Below are 20039 nucleotides of genomic sequence, written 5' to 3'. Positions count from 1 at the left end.
AACTACAGGAAGGCTCTACAACAGGTAGTCAAACTGTCCAATACATCATTGGCATCAGCCTTCCCACCATCAAGGACATGTATATAGAAAGGTACTGGAAAAGGGCCACCAGCAAGATCATGGCATATCGCACCCACCATGCTCATGGACCGTTTGTTTCACTCCCATTAGGGAGGAGGCTGCTTAGCATCCACGTCAGGACCAGCAGACTCAAAAACAATTATTTTCCCTGAGCATTTAGCCTGATCAACACCTCCACCCATTAACCAACCCCACCATTAATATTTTATCATTTCCTGTCAGAGTCACTTTATGGACATACAATCAATCTATGTAGAGCCATAGAACACTATAGCACAGAAACAGGACTTTTGGCCCATCTAGTCCATGCCAAACTGTTAATCTGCCTAGTCCCATCAACCTACACATGGACTATATCTCTCCCATCCATGTACCTATTTGAATTTCCCTTAGGTCCTGAATACACCACCTCAGCTGGCAGCTTGTTCCACACTCAAACTACCCTCTGATTAAAGAAGTTCCTCCTCATGTTCCCCTTAAACATTTCATCTTTCACCCTTAACCTATGACCTCTAGTTCTAGTCTACCTAATCTTAGGGTAAATGCAAGTGTAATGGCCTGGTGAAGATTTTATGGCTATGCTGTAGGTGTTTCATTTTAGCAGTCTGTTCTGCTTTCAGCCTTTTTGGGTTTGAGCTAAGATAAGTGGCCCTGTTGTTCAAGTTTGGAATGTCAGCCAATCAGGACAGTGCAATTGGGAAAAGGTTCTACTAGAGAACGCTGGGCGGAGAGATTTTTGTGATGGACACTGGTGTGGGTTGAAGTCTTTTTCAGCGGGAGATGGAAAGTGAAGAAGCCCAAGAGAACCGCCACAGGATTTGATCCGGTGGGAATGCGTGATCTGATGGAGTCCAAGAGGGGGATTTCTACTGGGGATCGGTGAATATGAGCTGGTGCCATGAGTAGATCAGACACAACAGCTTCTGGAAAATTTGAACTCCAACTGTGGACATTTGATTATTTAATTATGATGGGCCCTTTTGTTTTTTCCTTTCTTTAATAACTGTTTGGGTGTTAACATTTATAAATATACCTTCTTTATAATTGTATGCAGTCTGTTATTTCTTGTCAATGGGCAATTGCTTTGGGGCAGTAAGTTACACAGTATTCACACAAATTGGGGTTCAGGTGGGTGAGACGTCACAGCCTCACGGGTTTGGCAGAAGTCATATCGACCCTAGATATACAGGGTCTGAGAATGGTGACTTTCTCACCACTGAGTCCGGTGGCTGTTAATGAGGGGCTAACAAGCTGCTTCTCTAGAGACGCCCAGTAAAGAGGGGTTTCACAAGTAGGCTTTTTCCATTATCTATAATTTTGTTTACAGTAAGAACAAAGAGCTGATTGTGGACTTCATGAAGGGTAAGACAAGGGATCAGAAGTGGAGAGAGCGAACAATTTCAAATTCCTGGGTGTTGCAATCTCTAAGGATCTAACCTGGTCCCAACATATCGCTGCAGCTATGTAGAAGGCAAAACAGCAGCTATATTTCTTCAGGAGTTTGAGGAGATTTGATTTGTCACTTAACACACTCGAAAACTTCTACAGATACACTGTGGAGCATTCTGACAGGCTGCACCACTGTCTGGTATGAGGGAATGGGGCTACTGCACAGGACCTAAATAATGATATTGAAACTAATGCATTATGGTCAGCAGATGCACAGTGTTTCCCTACATAACCATTTGTGATCTGCCCTGCCTTACTCCCTAATAGGAGACCTAGTCACAGTCCCTCTAGTTGGAACCTTATTGATTAAGGAATCTTCTCTCAACACATTTGACAAGCTGTATGCCACCCAGCCCTTTTACAGTATGGGAGTCCCAAACAATATTTGGAAAGTTAAAATCACCTACTATCATAAGCTCATGCTTGTTGCAAGTCTGTGATTCATCTACAAACTTACTGCTATAAATCCTGGGTGGTCGATAATATAATCCCATTTGGGTGGTCATACTGTTCTTATTCCTCAGTTCCACCCATAAAGCTTCACTAGACAAGCTCTCCAGTCTGTCCTAACTGAGCACTGCCGTGACATTTTCCCTGATTAGTAATGCCAACTGTCCACCTTTAATCCCCCCCACTCTATCACATTTAAAACCAAGGAACTCCAGAACAATGAGCTGCCAATCCTACCCCTTGCAACCAAATCTCACTAATGCCTACAATGTCATAATTTCACGTGCTGATCCATGCCCTTAGCTCATCTACAGTACTCCTTGCATTGAAGTATCCAGAACTCACCATGCTCAACCTTGTGATTCTTGACTTTGTATGTAGGTAATGCTGTGCACTTTTAGTGGTTGAGTTGTAATATTTTTTCTGATAATCTCTAATAGACAATAGGTGCAGAAGTAGACCATTCGGCCCTTTGAGATCATGGCTGATCAACTACTATCAATACCCAGTTCCTGCCTTGTCCCCATATCCCTTGATTACCCTATCCACGAGATACCTATCTAGCTCCTTCTTGAAAGCATCCAGAGAATTGGCCTCCACTACCTTCCCAGGCAGTGCATTCCTGACCCCAACAGCTCTCCGGGAGAAGTTTTTCCTTAACTCTGTCCTAAATGACCTACCCCTTATTCTCAAACCATGCCCTCTGGTACTGGACTCTCCCAGCATCTGGAACATATTTCCTGCCTCTATCTTGTCCAATCCCTTAATAATCTTATATGTTTCAATCAGATCCCCTCTCAATCTCCTTAATTCCAGCGTGTACAAGCCCAGTCTCTCTAACCTCTCTGCGTAAGACAGTCTAGACTTCCCAGGGTGCCTTATGAATCATCTCAACTGGCATATTATGAGTTGGGGAAAATTGGCAAAAATATAACACCATCAAATTAAGTTACAATAAACTTCATAACTTCTAGTAGTTGTTGACTTGCTTGAAGTCTTCTGGCTGGTTAGTGATTTGCTGACTGTAGCTCAGCAGTGTAGGCAATGTGATGGAGGTTACTAGCACATTAACCATAGAGCTCGTCATTTTCATTGAGTACCACTTTAGCTCACGTGCACTGGCTGGCATATATCCACTTACATTTACCTTCTACTTTCACTGTTGAGTTGGGAACACTTGATAAGGACCTTCCCATTGAGCTCCCAGTGGTTCCTTAATCACAACCCACTCACCAGGAATCAGGGTGTGTTCTCCTACTGTTGGATTACTCCAAGTGACAGAAACCTGTTGAGATGCAGTCTAGACAGCTGGGGTTAATTTCACACAATAGTTAACCACGCTGTCTGTCATAATGTGTCTATCAGCCTTTCTGAGATCAAGAGCTCCCAGCAGTGACATAGGATGTCCTGTTACCACCTCAAACGGATAAGTTTAGTTTTCTTGTTTGGGGTTGCTCTGTTGCTACACAAGACCAGGGTAGGCCATGGTATGCCTTCCTCGTGATATTTAGTCAGTATTTGTTTTTTCTAATTCCATTCATTGTTCAACTTTTCCTGAAGATGTGGACAATGAAAAATCCATCATCAGTTCACATAATTCCTGACAAACACTTCCATTGAAATGTGTTCCTTGGTCAGAGGCAATGAGACAATGTAAAATGGCAATCCACATTTACTAGGAATATAGTCCTTGATCAGAGTTTTTGCTGTGTGTGGCAGTGGCCTTCCTTGCTGGAATAGCTCCCATCCATCTTAAAAACTTGTCCACTATTACCAGTATGTCTGAGTACCCCTGACACGTTGGTAAAGAAAGGTAATCCACTATTAAGTGTAAAAATGGATCAGGTGGGGCTGGAGAAAATTGTGGTAAAATTTCCGCTGCTCTAGGATTCTTTTTCTGGCAATATCATGCACCTTTCAAACATTTGTCAAGTTTGTGCCCTGAACTTTGGATTCCACCATCACTGGGAGAATCCGTTAATCATCTTTTCCACTCCAATGTGTTCTAGTGAGTGTACCTGTTGTGCCCTTCTCCGTGGATTGTTACCTTGTTGTGGTGGGGAAGCTTGTGTGGTCCTGAGATCCCGAGAGTGATGCCGTCTGGTACTATGCTCCTGGTAGGGCCACCCATGCCGGTAAGGTCAAGGGTGAGGTCCCTGACAAAGAACAATCCAACTAAGACCTCAACGGTGGAACAGGCGGACGAAGTTACTTCAAAGTCAACAGCTGTGAAGGTGGATGAAGGCTGCAACAAATCCATCAGCTCCAATCGTTGTGGTTTCCATGCCATTGGAATCATTTGGTTGGTTTGTGAAGTATCGTCTGCTTCTTGGAGTGCAACATCAAGTTCACGTTAAACAAATACAAGCACAGGCGTCTTCGCTCTGTGGAAACGGAACGAAGACCATCATCCTCGACCTCGAAGGATAGCCATGACTTCTTGTGCCAGATAAGGAAGCAATGTAGTTGGGGCTGTTCGTCTACAACTAATGCCATTTCTCCATGTTCCATCTCTGTTTAACCTCTCACAATTCTCCACCTAGAACCACTTTTCCTGGTTAGAGCAACGAGCTTGCATCACTCGATTATCTTCAATGCTCATCTACGATAGAGAGTCCAACTTTGTTTCCATAATTCCATTTGTAGGGTTCACTGTATATATTCTCAGTACTTCCTCCAATTCTTTGACCTTTTTAACTTTCACTTTGTCTTATGCTGCCTTTTCCTCAATTTCATCCACAAATGTATTTCCATGTCTTCCCATTCTAGTCATTTTGGAGGGGCTTTTACATTTTAATACAGCAACTTCTGATGGCAGTTGTATGACATCCACAAGTCTTGTACTAGTTGGCCATTCTTGATTGGGATCCTACAGTTGTAAGAAATCCCCTTTGTCTCTACAAGTTTCCAAAATCACAAAATCATACTGAAAATCAGTGTGAATATTAGCTGATATTCCTTTTGCCAACTTACAGGCTTCAATCAGAGCTCTTAGTTCTACCTGTTGCACAGAGGTACCAGGAGCCATGCTTCCTGATGATGCCTGCAATTTAGTTCCAGAAACAACCATTTCACTTCCTCTCTCAGTCATCCAGGAGCCATCAGTGTACCGAATCAGATCTTTGACAAAATATTAACCAACAGGACACTGTCAGTCTCCAAGTTCTTGAATGAAAACTGCCCTCATGTGTTTCTTGTTAACATACAGGATGAATTGTCTACATATATCAGAGATTCTTAATGCAGGTGCAGTGCACAACATCACCTTTAAAGTTTGATACGCTTTGAGATTTTCTTCTTTGACAGTCACAGGGTCATCTGAAAGCTTACTGTCTTCCAGCAGATTGTTGAGCAATAGTTGGATGGATCTGCCACTGCTTGTCAATCCTTCCACTAGTTCCCTTCCATCACCACTCTTACCCTGTTGGCGGAACTAATCCTTACTCTCAATAATTTTTCCATTGGCTCCTCCCACTTCCTTCAAACAAAAGGTGCAGCCATGGCCACTCACATGGGCCCCCGCTATGCCTGTTTTTTTGTCGGCTATGTGGAGCAGTCTGTGTTCCAAGCCGACACTGGTATCATTCACCAGCTTTTCCTACGCTACATCGACAACTGCATTGGTGCCGCTTCCTGCACCTGTGCCAAGTTCGCCAACTTCATCAACTGTGCCTCCAACTTCTACCCTGCCCTCAAATTTACCTGGTCTATTTCAGACACCTTCCTTCCCTTTCTCGATCTCTCGTATCTATCTCTGGACTTAGTTTATCTACTGACATCTTTTATAAACCCACCAATTCTCACAGCTACGTGGACTTGGAAGAGAAAAACCTTATATTACGTCTAGGTAGCCTCCAACCTGAAGGCACGAACATCCCTCCCCTTCACCATTCCCGTATCTCTTTACATGTCAATCACTTCCCTCTGCTGCTCCTCCCCCCTTTTCTTTCTTTCATGACCTGTTCTCAATCATATTCCCCCTTCTCCAGCCCTTTATCTCTTTCACCAATCGACTTCCCAATTCTTTACTTCACCCATCCCCCTCTCCCGGTTTCTTCTTCCCCTCCTCCCACCTCCTTACTCTTCTTTCCAGTCCTGATGAAGGGTCTCGGCCTGAAACGTCGACAGTGTACTCTTTTTCATAGATGCAGCCTGGCCAACGTTTTGTGTGTATTATCTGTAGGGCATCTGCAGATTTTCTGCTCTTTGTTTAAAAATGTATTCATCTTCAGTCCTGCGTGTGTTTGCTCCCTTGGTGTTTACCTGGAACAAGCTGTGACATTGCCGTCAATAATTATTTCATTACAACCATGCTGACTTGAGTCGCTTGGGGCCGCTGTAAAGTCCATGGCATGTCCTTGCTGTACGTCCTTGGAGGTCAGATGGTGTCGCTGTGTTGAGAGGCTGTCTAACGTAATTCTCCGAAGTATGGATGAAGGCGCTGTATTGGGAGACTGTTTGTTGGAGGCTGTAATTTCTCAGAGTTCGGAAGGTGTCACTGTATTTGGTAGATTTTTCAACGTAGGTTGTAATTCTTTGGAATTTGGATAGTGTCGCTGTTTCCAGAAATCCTTTGGTGGAAATCCAGAAGATGTTTCCCAGGGCACAGCTTAGGCGTCTCTAGAGTCACCAGTGTCACAGGCTGGACCGCCCACTTGAAATCACGGTTGCAGTTTCCGGTTTTGTTTTAGTCTGCTTCTGAGCTCTGGACGATGCACTCAGTTGAATTAATGCGTTGTTCTTTCGCTCATTCAGTTAATGCTCTTTAGACTTTTTTTCTGCCTCTATCATTATGGTTTTGTAGTTAATCCCAAATTTTGCGTTCCTTTTGATTAGTTAACTCTTTTGATCCCTCACACTCATTAAACACTCTAAATCAGTAGCAGGCAATTACACAATATCATCTAGGAGACTTGTTTCAGTAGATTCCACATTGATGGTCCCCTTTCGTTAACTTTATCAATCTGGAATGTTTTATATGATAGGAATTCAATTATCTGCGTGTAAATGGAGATTCTGTAGTTGGTTTCACGACTTTGGCCATTGTTTTTGATCCGATTTTAATTGTTACATTTTATTTGACTGCAATCTCGAAATAACCCGAATTTATTCTTTTCCCCTTGCTCTGCTGCAAGCTTGCACACATTTAAATTTTCTCATGCACTCTACTGGCTCCCACGAAATTATTATCTTTTTATCCGTGCTTGTACGAGTTTAACTTTTGAGGCTTTACCGGCTTCCATATTTAATTGGCACTCTACCGATTTGTACGTGGCTCTACCAGTTTATGTTTCTTTTTTTACAGATCTCTTTTCAAAATGGCAAGTTAGCTCCTTACTCCTAACTCCCAGCTGATGATGTAGAAGCCAGAACTAGTTTTCTGTCTGACCAATTGGAACATAAAAGAAAATTCTTACCCCTTTTGATTAGGCGCTGAAAATTACACTTTGTGCGATTCTTCCAAGTTTTAAATCTTCGTAATCATGCTCGCCAACGACGCCATTCTTTGCATTCTGATCTGCTCTCCCCCACTTTCACATCCTAGATGCCCCTCTCCCTATCTCATCCCATTCTCACTGCACTCCAGAGACTCAGGCTGATTCTCCTATCGCAGCACCAGCCCCTTTTCTGAGCCGATCACACAGATTACTACGTTTCCGTCCACTCTCTGTCCTTACACAGGGTTCTAACATTGACTGTCCCTCTTCCTCCACAGATGCCGCTGGCACCACCAAGTCCCTCTGTTGGGGACACGAGATGTGGATGCTGGAAAATTCTTCGGGATAGGATATTTGAGCATTTGGAACCGCTGGCCTAATTGAGGACAGCCAGCATGGCTTTGTATGGGGAAGGTCGTGTAGTACCAAGTTGAGTCCTGACGAAGGGTCTCGGCCTGAAACGTCAACTGTACTTCTTCCTAAAGATGCTGCCTGGCCTGCTGCGTTCCACCAGCATTTTGTATGTGTTGCTTGAATTTCCAGCATCTGCAGATTTCCCCGTCTTTGCAATTTTAGTACCAAGTTGATTGAGTTTTTTGACAAGGTGATAAAAGAGATTGATGAAGGTAGAGCAATGAATGTTGTCTACATGGATTTTAGTAAGGCGTTTGACAAGTCCCTTCATAGGAGGCTAGTCCAGAAGATCAAGATGCATGGGGTTGTACCAAATTGGCTGTTTGGATTCAGAACTGGCTTGCACATAGAAGATAGAGGGTAGTGATCGAAGGGACTTAATCAAACTGGCCTTCCACAGGGCTTTCTGTGCTGGGACCTCTGATGTTTGTAATGCACATAAATGATTTGGATGAAAAAGTAGATGTGTAGGTTGGTAAGTTTGTGGCTGATACCAAGCTTGGTGGAGTTGTGGATAGTGTAGAAGACTGGCAAAGTACACAACGTGACATGGATCAGTTACAGATATGGGCAGAGAAATGGCAGATGGAGTTTTATGCAGATAAGTGTGAAGTGTTTCATCTTGATAGGCCAAATGCAAGGAGTCAGTACACTGTTCAGGCTCAGTGTTGCTGAGCAGAAAGTTCTTGGGTTCCAAGTTCATAGCTCGTTGAAAGTGGCGACACAGATCAACAGGGTGGCTAAGGAGGCTTGCTTTTATTAGTGGACATATTGATTTCAGAAGTCAAGAGGTTATATTGCAACTTTATGGAACTCTGGTTAGGCCACATCTTGCAGTATTGCGTACAGTTCTGGTGGCTCCTCTATAAGAAGAATGTTGAAGCTTTGACAAAGATACAGAAGAGATTTACCAGGATTCTGTCTGGTTTAGAGGCCTATCATGAGGGGCTGGACAAACTTGGGTTGTTTTTATTTGGAGTGGCGGATGCTGAGGGGTGATCTAATAGAGGTTAATAATATTTTGAGAAGCTTAGATAGAGTGGACAGGGCCATTATTTTTCCCAGGGCAGAATGTTTAATACCAGATGGCATGCATTTAAGGTGAGAGGAGGTAAATTCAAAGGAATGTGAGAGGTAAGTTTTTTACTCAGAGAATAGTGGATGCCTGGAATGCGCTGTCTGGCATGATGGTAGAAGCAAATACATTAGAGCTTTTTAAGAGACATTTGGATAGGCACATGGATACAATAGGTGCAGGAGTAGGTCATTCGGCCCTTTGAGCCAGCACCGCCATTCAACGTGATCATGGCTGATCATCCACAATCACAATCCTGCTCCTGCCTTCTCCCCATATCCCTTGACTCCACTATCTTTAAGAGCTCTATCAAACTCTTTCTTGAAAGCATCCAGAGAATTGGCCTCCACTGCCTTCTGAGGCAGAGCATTCCATAGATCCACAACTCTCTGGGTGAAAAAGTTTTTCCTGAACTCCATTCTAAATGGCCTACCCCTTATTCTTAAACTGTGGCCTCTGGTTCTGGACGCCCCCAATATCGGGAACATGTTTCCTGTCTCTAGCATGTCCAATCCCTTAATAATCTTATATGTTTCAATCAGATCCCCTCTCATCCAAATTCCAGATGTAAGGAAGATGGAGAGATGTGACCTTGTGTAGGAAGGAGGGATTAGTGTTTGTGATTTGCTTTTTAGCTGCTTGTTTTTAGGGCCTGTTTCTGTGCTGTACAGTCTGTGCTCTATGTAACTCTGCACCATTTCTCCTTGTTACTCCCAGAATAAGTCCAATCATTAGGTGATCCTGACTCATCTCTGTCTTTATAAACAACATCCGTTTGAACGGATTTCCCTATCTTTACCACCACCTTATTTACCTGTGATAACTGTGTTTCCCTCCCTCTCATTTCAATGAAGAACCAGCAGCTGACGCTGAGCAGGAGGTCCAGAAGCCTGAAGCCCCACGCCATGAGATCAAGAATAGCTACTTCCCTTCACCCACTCAGTTCTGAAAGTAACCTCATCACTACCAACACTACAACTACTTTATACTGCAGTGACTTTTGTTTTAATTTTGTTCAGATTGTCGTCTTCCTTGCATAATTAATGTTTAATTTCCCTGTTTCTTGTGAATGTTGTGTTCTGATGCTGTGTGCCTGTGATGCTGTACGTTTTTCATTTCAAATGTGCAGACTCCTTGTACCCATGAAAATAAACTCGGCTTTGAACTGTACATCGAAATGGCTAACTCTCTGATTCGGCCTCTTGCTGCCCTGGGTTGTGAAATAAACGACTTAAGAGTATAACTTTACAACATTTCACCTGATTGTCTGCTTTTTAAAAAATACATCTTTCTTATTTTAGTTTCAGCTCCAAACCTCTCTCTGCCGCATTAAATGTCACCGACAACTGAACTGATCGACACGGTTCCCAGTCTGCATTGTTATCCCAACGGGCACTGGGTCGTGGGTGCGGTTTCTGATTGGTACAGCAAACGATTACGTTACGTTTCTCTCTGATAGTCAATCAAGCATACGTCGGAATAAATCTGATGGGCGAATTGTTTCTCCAAAGCACACGGGTTTCCCGCCCTTACAGCTGTCTATTTAATCCGCGCTCCGAGGGGATTTTGTTCATTTCACCGTCTAGAACCGACTGCTGAAATGCCCGAGGCGCAGAAATCCGCTCCCAAGAAGGGCGCCAAGAAAGCTTTGCCCAAACCATCGGGCAAGTCCGGCAAGAAACGCAGGAGGGTGAGGAAGGAGAGTTACTCCATCTACATCTACAAAGTGATGAAGCAGGTTCACCCCGACACCGGCATCTCCTCCAAGGCCATGAGCATCATGAACTCGTTCGTCAGCGATATCTTCGAGCGCATCGCGGGCGAGGCTTCCCGGCTGGCTCATTATAACAAGCGATCGACCATCAGCTCCCGGGAGATCCAGACCGCCGTGCGCCTGCTGCTCCCCGGGGAGCTGGCCAAGCACGCCGTGTCGGAAGGGACAAAGGCGGTGACCAAGTACACCAGCTCCAAGTGAAGAGTGCGGACAGAACAAAGCGGAAACCCAACGGCTCTTTTAAGAGCCACTCACAGATTCACTGAAAGAGTTAATATGTAATATTTAGCATTAATCAGTGCCCCAAAGCCATTGAATTGAAGTAAATCTGGAAATTCGTTTCCTTTTTGTATGAGCTAATTCAGATTCTATCCATGTTAATCAATCGACTGTTCGATATAATCCCGAGGTCTTTGTTACATTCTTTCTACTACACACACGGAAATCTCCTGTCTCTCCCGGTTATTAAAATCGTATCTTTGAAGCGGATAATCACTGTTTCTGATTTAATGGCGGTGGGGAATGTGGTTTATTAATTTCTGGCCCATTTTGGCAATTTAATTGAATCCCATTTCAGTGCCTGACATGACCTGGTTCGCGGTTATTTTACAGATATACAAGATATTTTGCCGGTGCAGAACAACACAATGCTGGAGGAATTCAGCGGGTCAGGCAGCATCTATGGAATTGAATAATGTAATTGAATCATGTAATTACTACGGGCTAAACTCCAGTCTCAACTGAGAAGAGCGATCTGTTCATATCCTGATCAGGTTCACACAATGACCGACCGCAGCAGAAGGTGAGAAATTATTTTTTTTGTTCAGAGCGTTTATGAATAGAAAGATTTCGGCCAATTAAATCCTCAGACCCGGTTTCAATATCAACTACACATATGTTAAATGTAAAGTACCGGACTTCAGTAATGGGGTGGATAAGAGGACAAACGGATCTGGAATAATTTGAATTTAGATTAGGTTTGAACAAAGGATTTTGGCGGGCTTTTTCAAATTTCATTTTTGTTAGGAAATGAGCGGTTAGTTTTCGCGCTTCTGCTGTTGCTGTCTCCTGAGTGGTGAATGAGGCTGCTCCTTGATTGGATTATTTACTCTCTCCACCAATCATAAACATTTCACTGCATTCCCCCAAAAGCTACAAGAAGGGCGAGGGCTGGCCTATTTCATCATTGTCTGTGAAGTAATTGCTGAGATTGTGAGAATGACTGGACGAGGAAAAACCGGTGGCAAAGCTCGGTCCAAGGCCAAATCTCGCTCGTCCCGGGCCGGACTGCAGTTCCCGGTGGGCCGTGTTCACAGGCTCCTGAGAAAGGGCAACTATGCTGAGCGGGTGGGTGCCGGAGCCCCGGTCTATCTGGCTGCCGTGCTCGAGTATCTGACGGCTGAAATCCTCGAGTTGGCTGGTAACGCAGCCCGGGACAACAAGAAGACCCGCATCATCCCCAGACACCTGCAGCTGGCCGTCCGCAACGACGAGGAGCTCAACAAGCTGCTGGGAGGGGTGACCATCGCTCAGGGCGGGGTGCTGCCCAATATCCAGGCCGTGCTGTTGCCCAAGAAAACCGGTGGTGCCAGCAAGTGAAGCGACAGATTCTGACCCAGTGACCCAAAGGCTCTTTTAAGAGCCGCTCACAGTGTCTGTGAAAGGGCTGTTGTGCGGTTATCGTGAGGGCAGGGGAAAAGCTCGAGTTCAGATTATTGCAGGGGACATTGGCACTTATTGCGGGTTTGAAGCTCACAGCGTGAGCAGTCTGAAATGATGCAGCTGTGTCCGCTAGTGACTGTTGGCGTGCATTCGGCTTCTCCGTCATCTATTTCATATTTTAGCCGGTTCCCGAGGGAGCCGGGGACAGGGGAGGGGTGAAGCATAATCTGTTTAGATGCCAGTGTGTGTGACTGGCCGCCCGGAGAGATGGTGTCAATTTTAGTTTTACAACTCTGCATTGAACGACAGTTTAGTATCGCAGCCGACACTTGGCACACGTTATCTGCGCCGTTCACGATGCCGATTTAGATTACAGGAGTCACCCACTGTAATTATAGATAGGCAGGTTTTCTGTAGATTCGAGGAAATCTTGGGCTATGAGTCCAGAGTGAACCGAGCTGTCAGTGTTTCGATGAATACATTAAGTAAAATGGCAGCCTTTATTTCTGCTCCGGTTCACTGCTTCCTTTTGTGAGGGGGTGAGTGGCTCTTAGGAGAGCCTTTATTTTGTGCTCGGGAGAAGGTATGTGTCTGCCGAAGCCATAGAGGAATTTCAGAGTATATGTCACATGCATTGCCGTAACCGTCTTACTCTAGACTTGCATCGTGGAGGTGACCGTATTCCAGAGTGGCGGGGTAGGGAGTTAAGTCAGAATGACGGACATAGCAGAGAGCGGCCTCACATTTTTCAGCGGTTTAGCCACGACAGAACAGAAACAGTGTTCCTGATAAACCTAGAGATGCACCGGTCCTATATTGAAGGTCACTCAGTAACAGTACCACCCTGGATTTTAGATTTCTGCTCAATTCGACGAAAATTAAACAACAATAATCTGGAGAAAGAACAAATCCAAAGGACGGAATCCAGAAATTCAGGTAAAACACAGGTCAGGCAACATGCGACATATGTGACAACAAGGTTTTGATCCCAGATGAGCCTAATGCTCACTTTGACCCTCAAAACATGGAGACACCTTCACGAACTCCTACAGCTCCCGATGACTGCGATTTCAGTGTGTGAGGCTGATGAGAGTGCATCCTTCAGGAAGGTGAACCCACGGAAACCATCTGGCCCAGACAGGGTACATGGCTGAGTTCTGGAGATCTGTGCTAATCAACTGGCTGGGGTGTTCACTGATACCTTTAACCTCTCCCTTGGTGGTTCGAGGTACCCACCTGCTTTAAACAGGCTTCAATTCAAATAAGAACTTTGTAACTTCCCTCAATGATTATTATCCAGTAGCACTTATATCCACTGTGATGAACAACTTTGGGAGGCTGGTGATGAAGCCCATCTACTCCTGGCTGAAAAGCGACTTGGATCCACTCCAATTTGTCTACTGTCAAAACAGGCCAACAGCAGATGCCATTTCTTTGGCTCTTCACTCAGTCCTGGAACATCTGGACAGTGAAGTTGCTTACTTGCAGAGCCCAGTCAGTTTTGGATTGACAACGCCTCCACAATCTCAATCAACACCGGTGCACCACAAGGCTGTGTGCTCAGCCCCCTGCTCTACCAAATTTATATGTCACTGGAACATAGAACAGTACAATACAGGAACAGGCCCTTCAGCCCACAATGTTGTGCCAACCCAGTTAAAAAGTAAATCAAACCCCCCAAAAGCTAATCCCTCCTAACTACATCATGTCCATATCCCTCCATCTTCATCACATTCATGTTCCTATCTAAACACCTCTTAAAGGCCTCTGATGTACTTGACTCTATCACCATACCAGACAGTACATTTTGGGCATCTACCGCTGAGTAAAAAAGCTTAGCCCTCACATCCCCTTTGAACCTACCCCTTCTCACCTTCAATGCATGAAGACCAAGTATAGCCCCAATGACATACGTAAGTTGACCAAATCAATGGTGGCGATGGATAAGCATACAGGAGGGAGATTGAAAATCTGGCTGAGTAGTACCATAACAACAATCTCTCATTCAATGTCAGCAAGACCAAGGAGCTTCAGGAGGAAGCATTGACTTCAGGAGGAAGAAACCAGAGGTCTATAAACCAGTCCTCATTGGCGGATCAAAGGTGGAGAGGGTCAGCGACTTTAAATTGCTTGGAGTTATTAAAGTTCAAAGTAAAATTTATTATTAGAGTACATACATGTCACCACATACAACCCTGAGATTCTTTTTCTGTGTGGCATATTTAGCAAATCCATAGAACAGTAACTGTAAACACCAGGAACTATACACTATAAACAAACTGTGCAAATGCAGATACAAATAAATAGCAATAAATAATGAGCATGAAGTAACAATATAACAGAGTCCTTAAATGAGTGCAGCTATCCCCTTTTGTTCAAGAGCCTGATGATTCAGGGGTAGTAACTGTTCTTGAACCTGGCAGTGTGAGTCCTGAGGTATCTGTACTGTCTACCTGATGTCAGTAGTGAGGAAGGAGCATGTCCTGGGTGGTGTGGATCTTTGATGATAGAGGCTGCTTTCCCATAGCAAAGTTTCATGTAGATGTGCTCAATGGTTGGGAGGGTTTTACCTGTGATCGACTGGGCCAAATCCACTACCTTTTGGAGGATTTTCCAGTCTAAGCCATTGGTGTTCCCAAAGCAGGCTGTAATGCAGCCAGTCAGCACACTTTCCATCGCACGTCTATTGAAGTTTGCCAAGGTTTTTGATGACGTGCCAAAACTCTGCAAGACTCCTGAGTAAGTAGAAGCGCTGTCGTGCTTCCTTTCTTTACAATAATATTTATACGATGGGTCTGGTACAGGTCTTCTGAGATGGTGACACCCAGGAATTTAAGGTTACTGACCCTCTCTACCTTTGATCCTCTGAGGACTGCTGTCTCATGGACCTCCAGTTTCTCTCTCCTGACATCTACAGTCAGTTCCTTTGTCATATTGACACTGAGAGGTTGTTATTATGACACCACTTAGTGTTGCACAAGCGTGGCGGTGGACGAACCCAAGTGCAGAACATGGGCTCGGAGGCAGAGTCAGGAGGCATTATTGATGTAGCGAGCATGGAATCGGTGCCCAGGAGCAATGCTAGACTTAGAGCTGGCAGTCCTAAGAACCATGAAACAAGGTTACTCACACCAGAGTCAACCAACAAACCGGCAGCTCCTTGTTGTTATCACAGGGTCTTTCTCCTGAATTTTCTGATGGAAAGCAGGTCTGTGTAGTTAGTGGAACCTGGGAATGATTGGAAACTAAACGAGGGGATTGAGGCCCAATTCCTGAGGTAAATAGCAAGGTAGGGGATTGCCAGAAGGGACCATGACACTCAGCCACATTTTCAACCTCCCTTCTGTACGCTGATTCATCACCACCTTTGATACGGCCCACAACAGTGGTGTAGTCAGCAAACTTGAATGTGGTGTTGGAGCTGTGCTTAGCCACACAGTCATAGGTCTAAAATGAGTAGAGCAGGGGGCTAAGTCCTATGGTGGACCTGTGCTGATGGAGATCGTGGAGGAGATGGTTTTGCCAATCCAAACTGACTGGGGTCTACAAGTGAGGAAATCCAGGATCCAATTGCAGAAGAAGGTGTTGAAGTCCAGGTCTTGGAGCTGATTGATCAGTTTTGAGGGGATGATGGTAATAAATAATAAGCTGTATTACACGAAGAACATCCTGATGTATGCATATTTGCTGTTCAGATGTTCTAGAATTGGGTGAAGAGCCAATGGAATGGCATCTGCTGTGGACCTGTTGTTTCGGTAAGCAAACTAGAGTGGATGCAAGTCATCATTCAGACAGGAGCTGATATGCTTCAGCACCAGCCTCTCAAAACACTTTATCACTGTGGATGTAAGCGCCACTGGCCTCTTCTCGGGCACTAGTGCGATTGAAGCCTGCTTGAAACGTTGGGGGGGGGGGGGGTGGGTGGGTATCGCTCACCTGCATGTGATGTGAAATTTGTTAACTTAGCCGCAGCAGTTCAATGCAATACATAATCTAGCAGAGAGAAAAAAATAAATAAAATAAAACAATGATAAATAAACAAGTAAATCAATTACATATATTGAGTAGATTTTAAAAAATGTGCAAAAACAGTAATACTGTATATTTAAAAATAGTGAGGTAGTGTCCAAAGCTTCAATGTCCATTTAGGAATCAGATGGCAGTGGTGAAGCAGCTGTTCCTGAACCGCTGAGTGTGTGCCTTCAGGCTTCTGTACCTCCTACCTGATGGTAACAGTGAGAAAAGTGCATGCCCTGGGTGCTGGAGGTCTTTAATAATGGACGCTGCTTTTCTGAGACACTGCTCCCTATAGATGTCTTGGGTACTTTGTAGGATAGTGCCCAAGATGGAGCTGACTAGATTAATGACCTTCTGCAGCTTCTTTCAGTCCTGTGCAGTAGCCGCTCCGTACCAGACCATGATGTAGTCTGTCAGAATGCTCTCCATGGTACAACTATAGAAGTTTTTGAGTGTATTTGATGACATGCCAAATCTCTTCAAACTCCTATTAAAGTACAGCCGCTGTCTTGCTTTCTTTATAATTACATCAATATGTTGGGATAAAGTTAGCTCCTCAAAGATTTTGACACCCAGGAACTTGAAGCTGCTCACTCTCTCCACTTCTGATCCCTCTATGAGGATTGGCGTGTATTCCTTGTCCTACCCTTCCTGAAGTCCACAATCAGCTCTTTTGTCTTATTGATGTTGAGTGCCAGGTTGTTGCTGTGGCACCATTCCACTAGTTGGCATTTCTCACTCCTGTACACCCTCTCGTCACCACCTGAGATTCTACCAACAATAGTTGTATCATCAGCATATTTATAATTGATAATTGAGCTATGTCTAACCACACAGTCACGTGTATACTGTATATAGAGTAAAGCTGTGAGCCAGTGTTGATCGTCAGCGAGGACGATATGTTATCACCGATCTGCACAGACTGTGGTCTTCCGGTTAAGAAGTTGAGGATCCAATTGTAGAGGGAGGTACAGAGGCCCAGGTTCTGCAACTTCTCAATTAGGATTGTGGGAATGATGGTATTAAATGCTGAGCTATAGTTGATGAACAGCATCCTGACATAGGTGTTTGTGTTGTTCAGGTGTGTGGAGCCGTGTGGAGAGTCATTGACCTATCGCGGATGATAGGCAAATTACAATAGTCCAGGTCCTCGCTGAGGCAGGAGTTCAGTCTAGTCATAACCAACCTCTCAAAACATTTAATCACTGTTGTTGTGAGTGCTACTGGGTGATAGTCATTAAGACAGCCCACATTGTTCTTCTTAGGCACTGGTATAGTTGTTGCCTTTTTGAAGCACGTCAATGTCACCATATACAACCCTGAAATTCATTTTCTTGTGGACATTGCAGTAGAACAAAGAAATGCAATAGAATCAATGAACAACTACACACTAACATGGACCGGCCAGCAACCATTGTGCAAGAGAAGACAAACTGTGCAAGTACAAAATTACACAAAATAAATAAATACTGTTTGAGTTGTAGGGTTGTTCAAGTGAGTCCATGTGTTGTGTTCTGTGAACAGTTCAGTGTTGAGGTGAGCGAGATTGTCCAGAATCGATGGTTGAAGGGTAATAACTGTTTCTCAACCTGATGGTGTGGGACCTGGGGCTCCTGTACCTCTTTCCTTATGGCAGAGTGAGAAGGGAGCATAGTCTGTGTGGTGGGGGTCCTTGATGATGGATGCTGCTTTCTTGTGGCAGTGGTCCTTGCAGATGTCCTTTCGGAGGACTTTTCCTGTGATGGACTGGGCCGTATCATTATTTTTCTTAGGTGCAAATTATCTAAGAAAGTAGCGGTGATATAATAAAACCTGCTTTATTGTATATTTTTCCTGCCAAAATGTACAATTTCTCTTCCTCGCATGATATCCCAGCTGTCAATCCTTTGTTCAATCATGTGACCTGTATATATCCCTTATAGCATCCTAACCCCATCTTCACAACTGACATAAGTACTGTATCTTCTTTGTGACACCAGCATATTCAGAAATAACTGTGAGCTCTCATTAACACAAGAGATTCTCCAACTGTTATACCATCTATCTCATTATCAGATATGTGACGTTGGTTGGAGTTCACGGGGTGAATGGGACAACTGACGTGATGTAGGGCAAAGTTCGTTGTGGCAATGCCAGGCAGGTTGTAAAAGCCATTTTGTGGTTGGTTTGAACTGGTTCTTGCTGGGATAACTTACTCAGAGCAATTGAATGTGGACACAAGGAGTTTCTGCTAAACCTGAGACTATCCTCAGATAAGCTGTTTATCATATAACCATATAACAATTACAGCACAGAAACAGGCCATCTCAGCCCTTCTGTCCATGCTGAACATTTACTCTCACCTAGTTCCACTGGCCCGCACTCAGCCTATAACCCTCCATTCCTTTCCTGTCCATATACTTATCCAATTTTACTTTAAATGACAATACCGAACCTACCTCTATTACGTCTACTGGAAGCTCATTCCACACAGCTACCACTCTCTGAGTAAAGAAATTCCCCCTCATGTTACCCTTAAACTTTTGCCCCATAACTCTCAACTCATGTCCTCTTGTTTGAATCTCCCCTACTCTCAATGGAAAAAAGCCTATTCAGGTCAACTCTAATATCACGTAAGATGCGGGCTTGAAGAAGCAATCTAATCTTGCTAGACCCAGTGGCTTCATCCAATGGGAATCTGACTTAAGTCATTTAGAAGACCTCAAGCCAATGAAATTTAAACATCATAGATTGACCTGATAAGTATAAAAATACATGATTTTGGGGGCTCAGGTGGTGACAATTCTCTGGAGACCCCACATTGGACATGTTGAGATCACATCGACCATGAGGAATGACTGGCCAGAGTAGACTCTTCTTTCTGGGTATTACCTTTTCTATTCTCTAACTGCTTATGGAAGGCCAAGGATACCTAGCAGGTGTGCACAGGGTATTCAGTTGTGTAAATCCATGTGCTTGAGAACTGAGCTAACAAAGGTACTTGTCAGTAAACACAGGTTCTCTCTGCCTATCTGATCATTAATATGAAGTGGTAAATTCCTGCAAAAGTCTCATAGCAGGTAAAACATACACTAAGTAACCAGATCCTATCAATTACGTGGAAGGAGGATGCAGGCTCTATTTCCAGACATAGCGTGTGTATTTTTCTATAAACCTAGACTAGATAGAGTTTGTATTATTTTTTTCTGATTTTTAATATTATGAGTCATCTCAACTGGGACATTGAGTTGGGAAAATTGGCAAAAATATAACATTAAATAATATTACAATAAACATCCAGTAGCTGTTGACTTGCTTGAAGTCTTCTGGCTGTTTAGTGATTTGTTGACTTTAGCCCAACAGCACAGGCAATGTGACAGAAATGTAGTCCACCATTAAGTGTAAAAATGGATTGGATGGGGCTAGAAACAGGAAACCTGCAGCACAATACAGGCCCTTCAGCCCACAAAGCTGTGCTGAAAATGTCCTTACCTTAGGAATTACCTAGGGTTACCCATAGCCTTCTATTTTTCTGAGCTCCATGTACCTATCCAGGAGTCTCTCAAAAGACCCTATTGTATCTGCCTCCACCACCTCCGCCGGCAGCCCATTCCACACACTCACCACTTTCTGCGTAAAGAACTTACCCCTGACATCTCCTCTGTACCTACTTCCAAGCATCTTAAACTGCGTCCTCTCG

General features: G+C 44.1%; 3 protein-coding genes across 7 annotated transcripts in view; all 3 read left to right on the top strand.

The window, feature by feature from the left end:
- The window catches only part of LOC132402641 (histone H2B 1/2-like), a 164152-nt gene that overhangs the window by 18689 nt on the left and 125424 nt on the right, over positions 1–20039 (top strand). For 4 of the 5 annotated variants that reach the window (XR_009515023.1, XR_009515022.1, XR_009515025.1 and 1 more), the window contains exon 2: positions 11294–11483. The exons of the other annotated variant lie outside the window; for it this stretch is intronic. The gene's annotated coding sequence lies outside the window, so the exon portion shown is untranslated. The remainder of the gene's footprint in view (positions 1–11293; positions 11484–20039) is intronic. 5 annotated transcript variants of the gene reach the window in all.
- On the top strand, positions 10299–11123 carry LOC132402634 (histone H2B 1/2-like). Its single transcript, XM_059985551.1, has one exon. It carries the CDS (start codon positions 10508–10510, stop codon positions 10880–10882), a length of 375 nt encoding a protein of 124 aa, XP_059841534.1. The 5' UTR covers positions 10299–10507; the 3' UTR covers positions 10883–11123.
- On the top strand, positions 11681–13038 carry LOC132402633 (histone H2AX-like). Its single transcript, XM_059985550.1, has one exon. The coding sequence runs from the start codon at positions 11900–11902 to the stop codon at positions 12278–12280; it is 381 nt and encodes a 126-aa protein (XP_059841533.1). The 5' UTR covers positions 11681–11899; the 3' UTR covers positions 12281–13038.

The sequence above is a fragment of the Hypanus sabinus genome, chromosome 12, assembly GCF_030144855.1.
Source record: "Hypanus sabinus isolate sHypSab1 chromosome 12, sHypSab1.hap1, whole genome shotgun sequence".
In the NCBI taxonomy this organism is placed as follows: Eukaryota; Metazoa; Chordata; class Chondrichthyes; order Myliobatiformes; family Dasyatidae; genus Hypanus; species Hypanus sabinus.
Note: the sequence above shows the minus strand (reverse complement) of the source record. Positions and strands in the feature narration are given on the sequence as shown.

Excerpts from the sequence above, each read along its gene's own strand:
- LOC132402633 (XM_059985550.1), top strand. The coding sequence starts at position 11,900 with ATGACTGGACGAGGAAAAACCGGTGGCAAAGCTCGGTCCAAGGCCAAA.
- LOC132402634 (XM_059985551.1), top strand. The coding sequence starts at position 10,508 with ATGCCCGAGGCGCAGAAATCCGCTCCCAAGAAGGGCGCCAAGAAAGCT.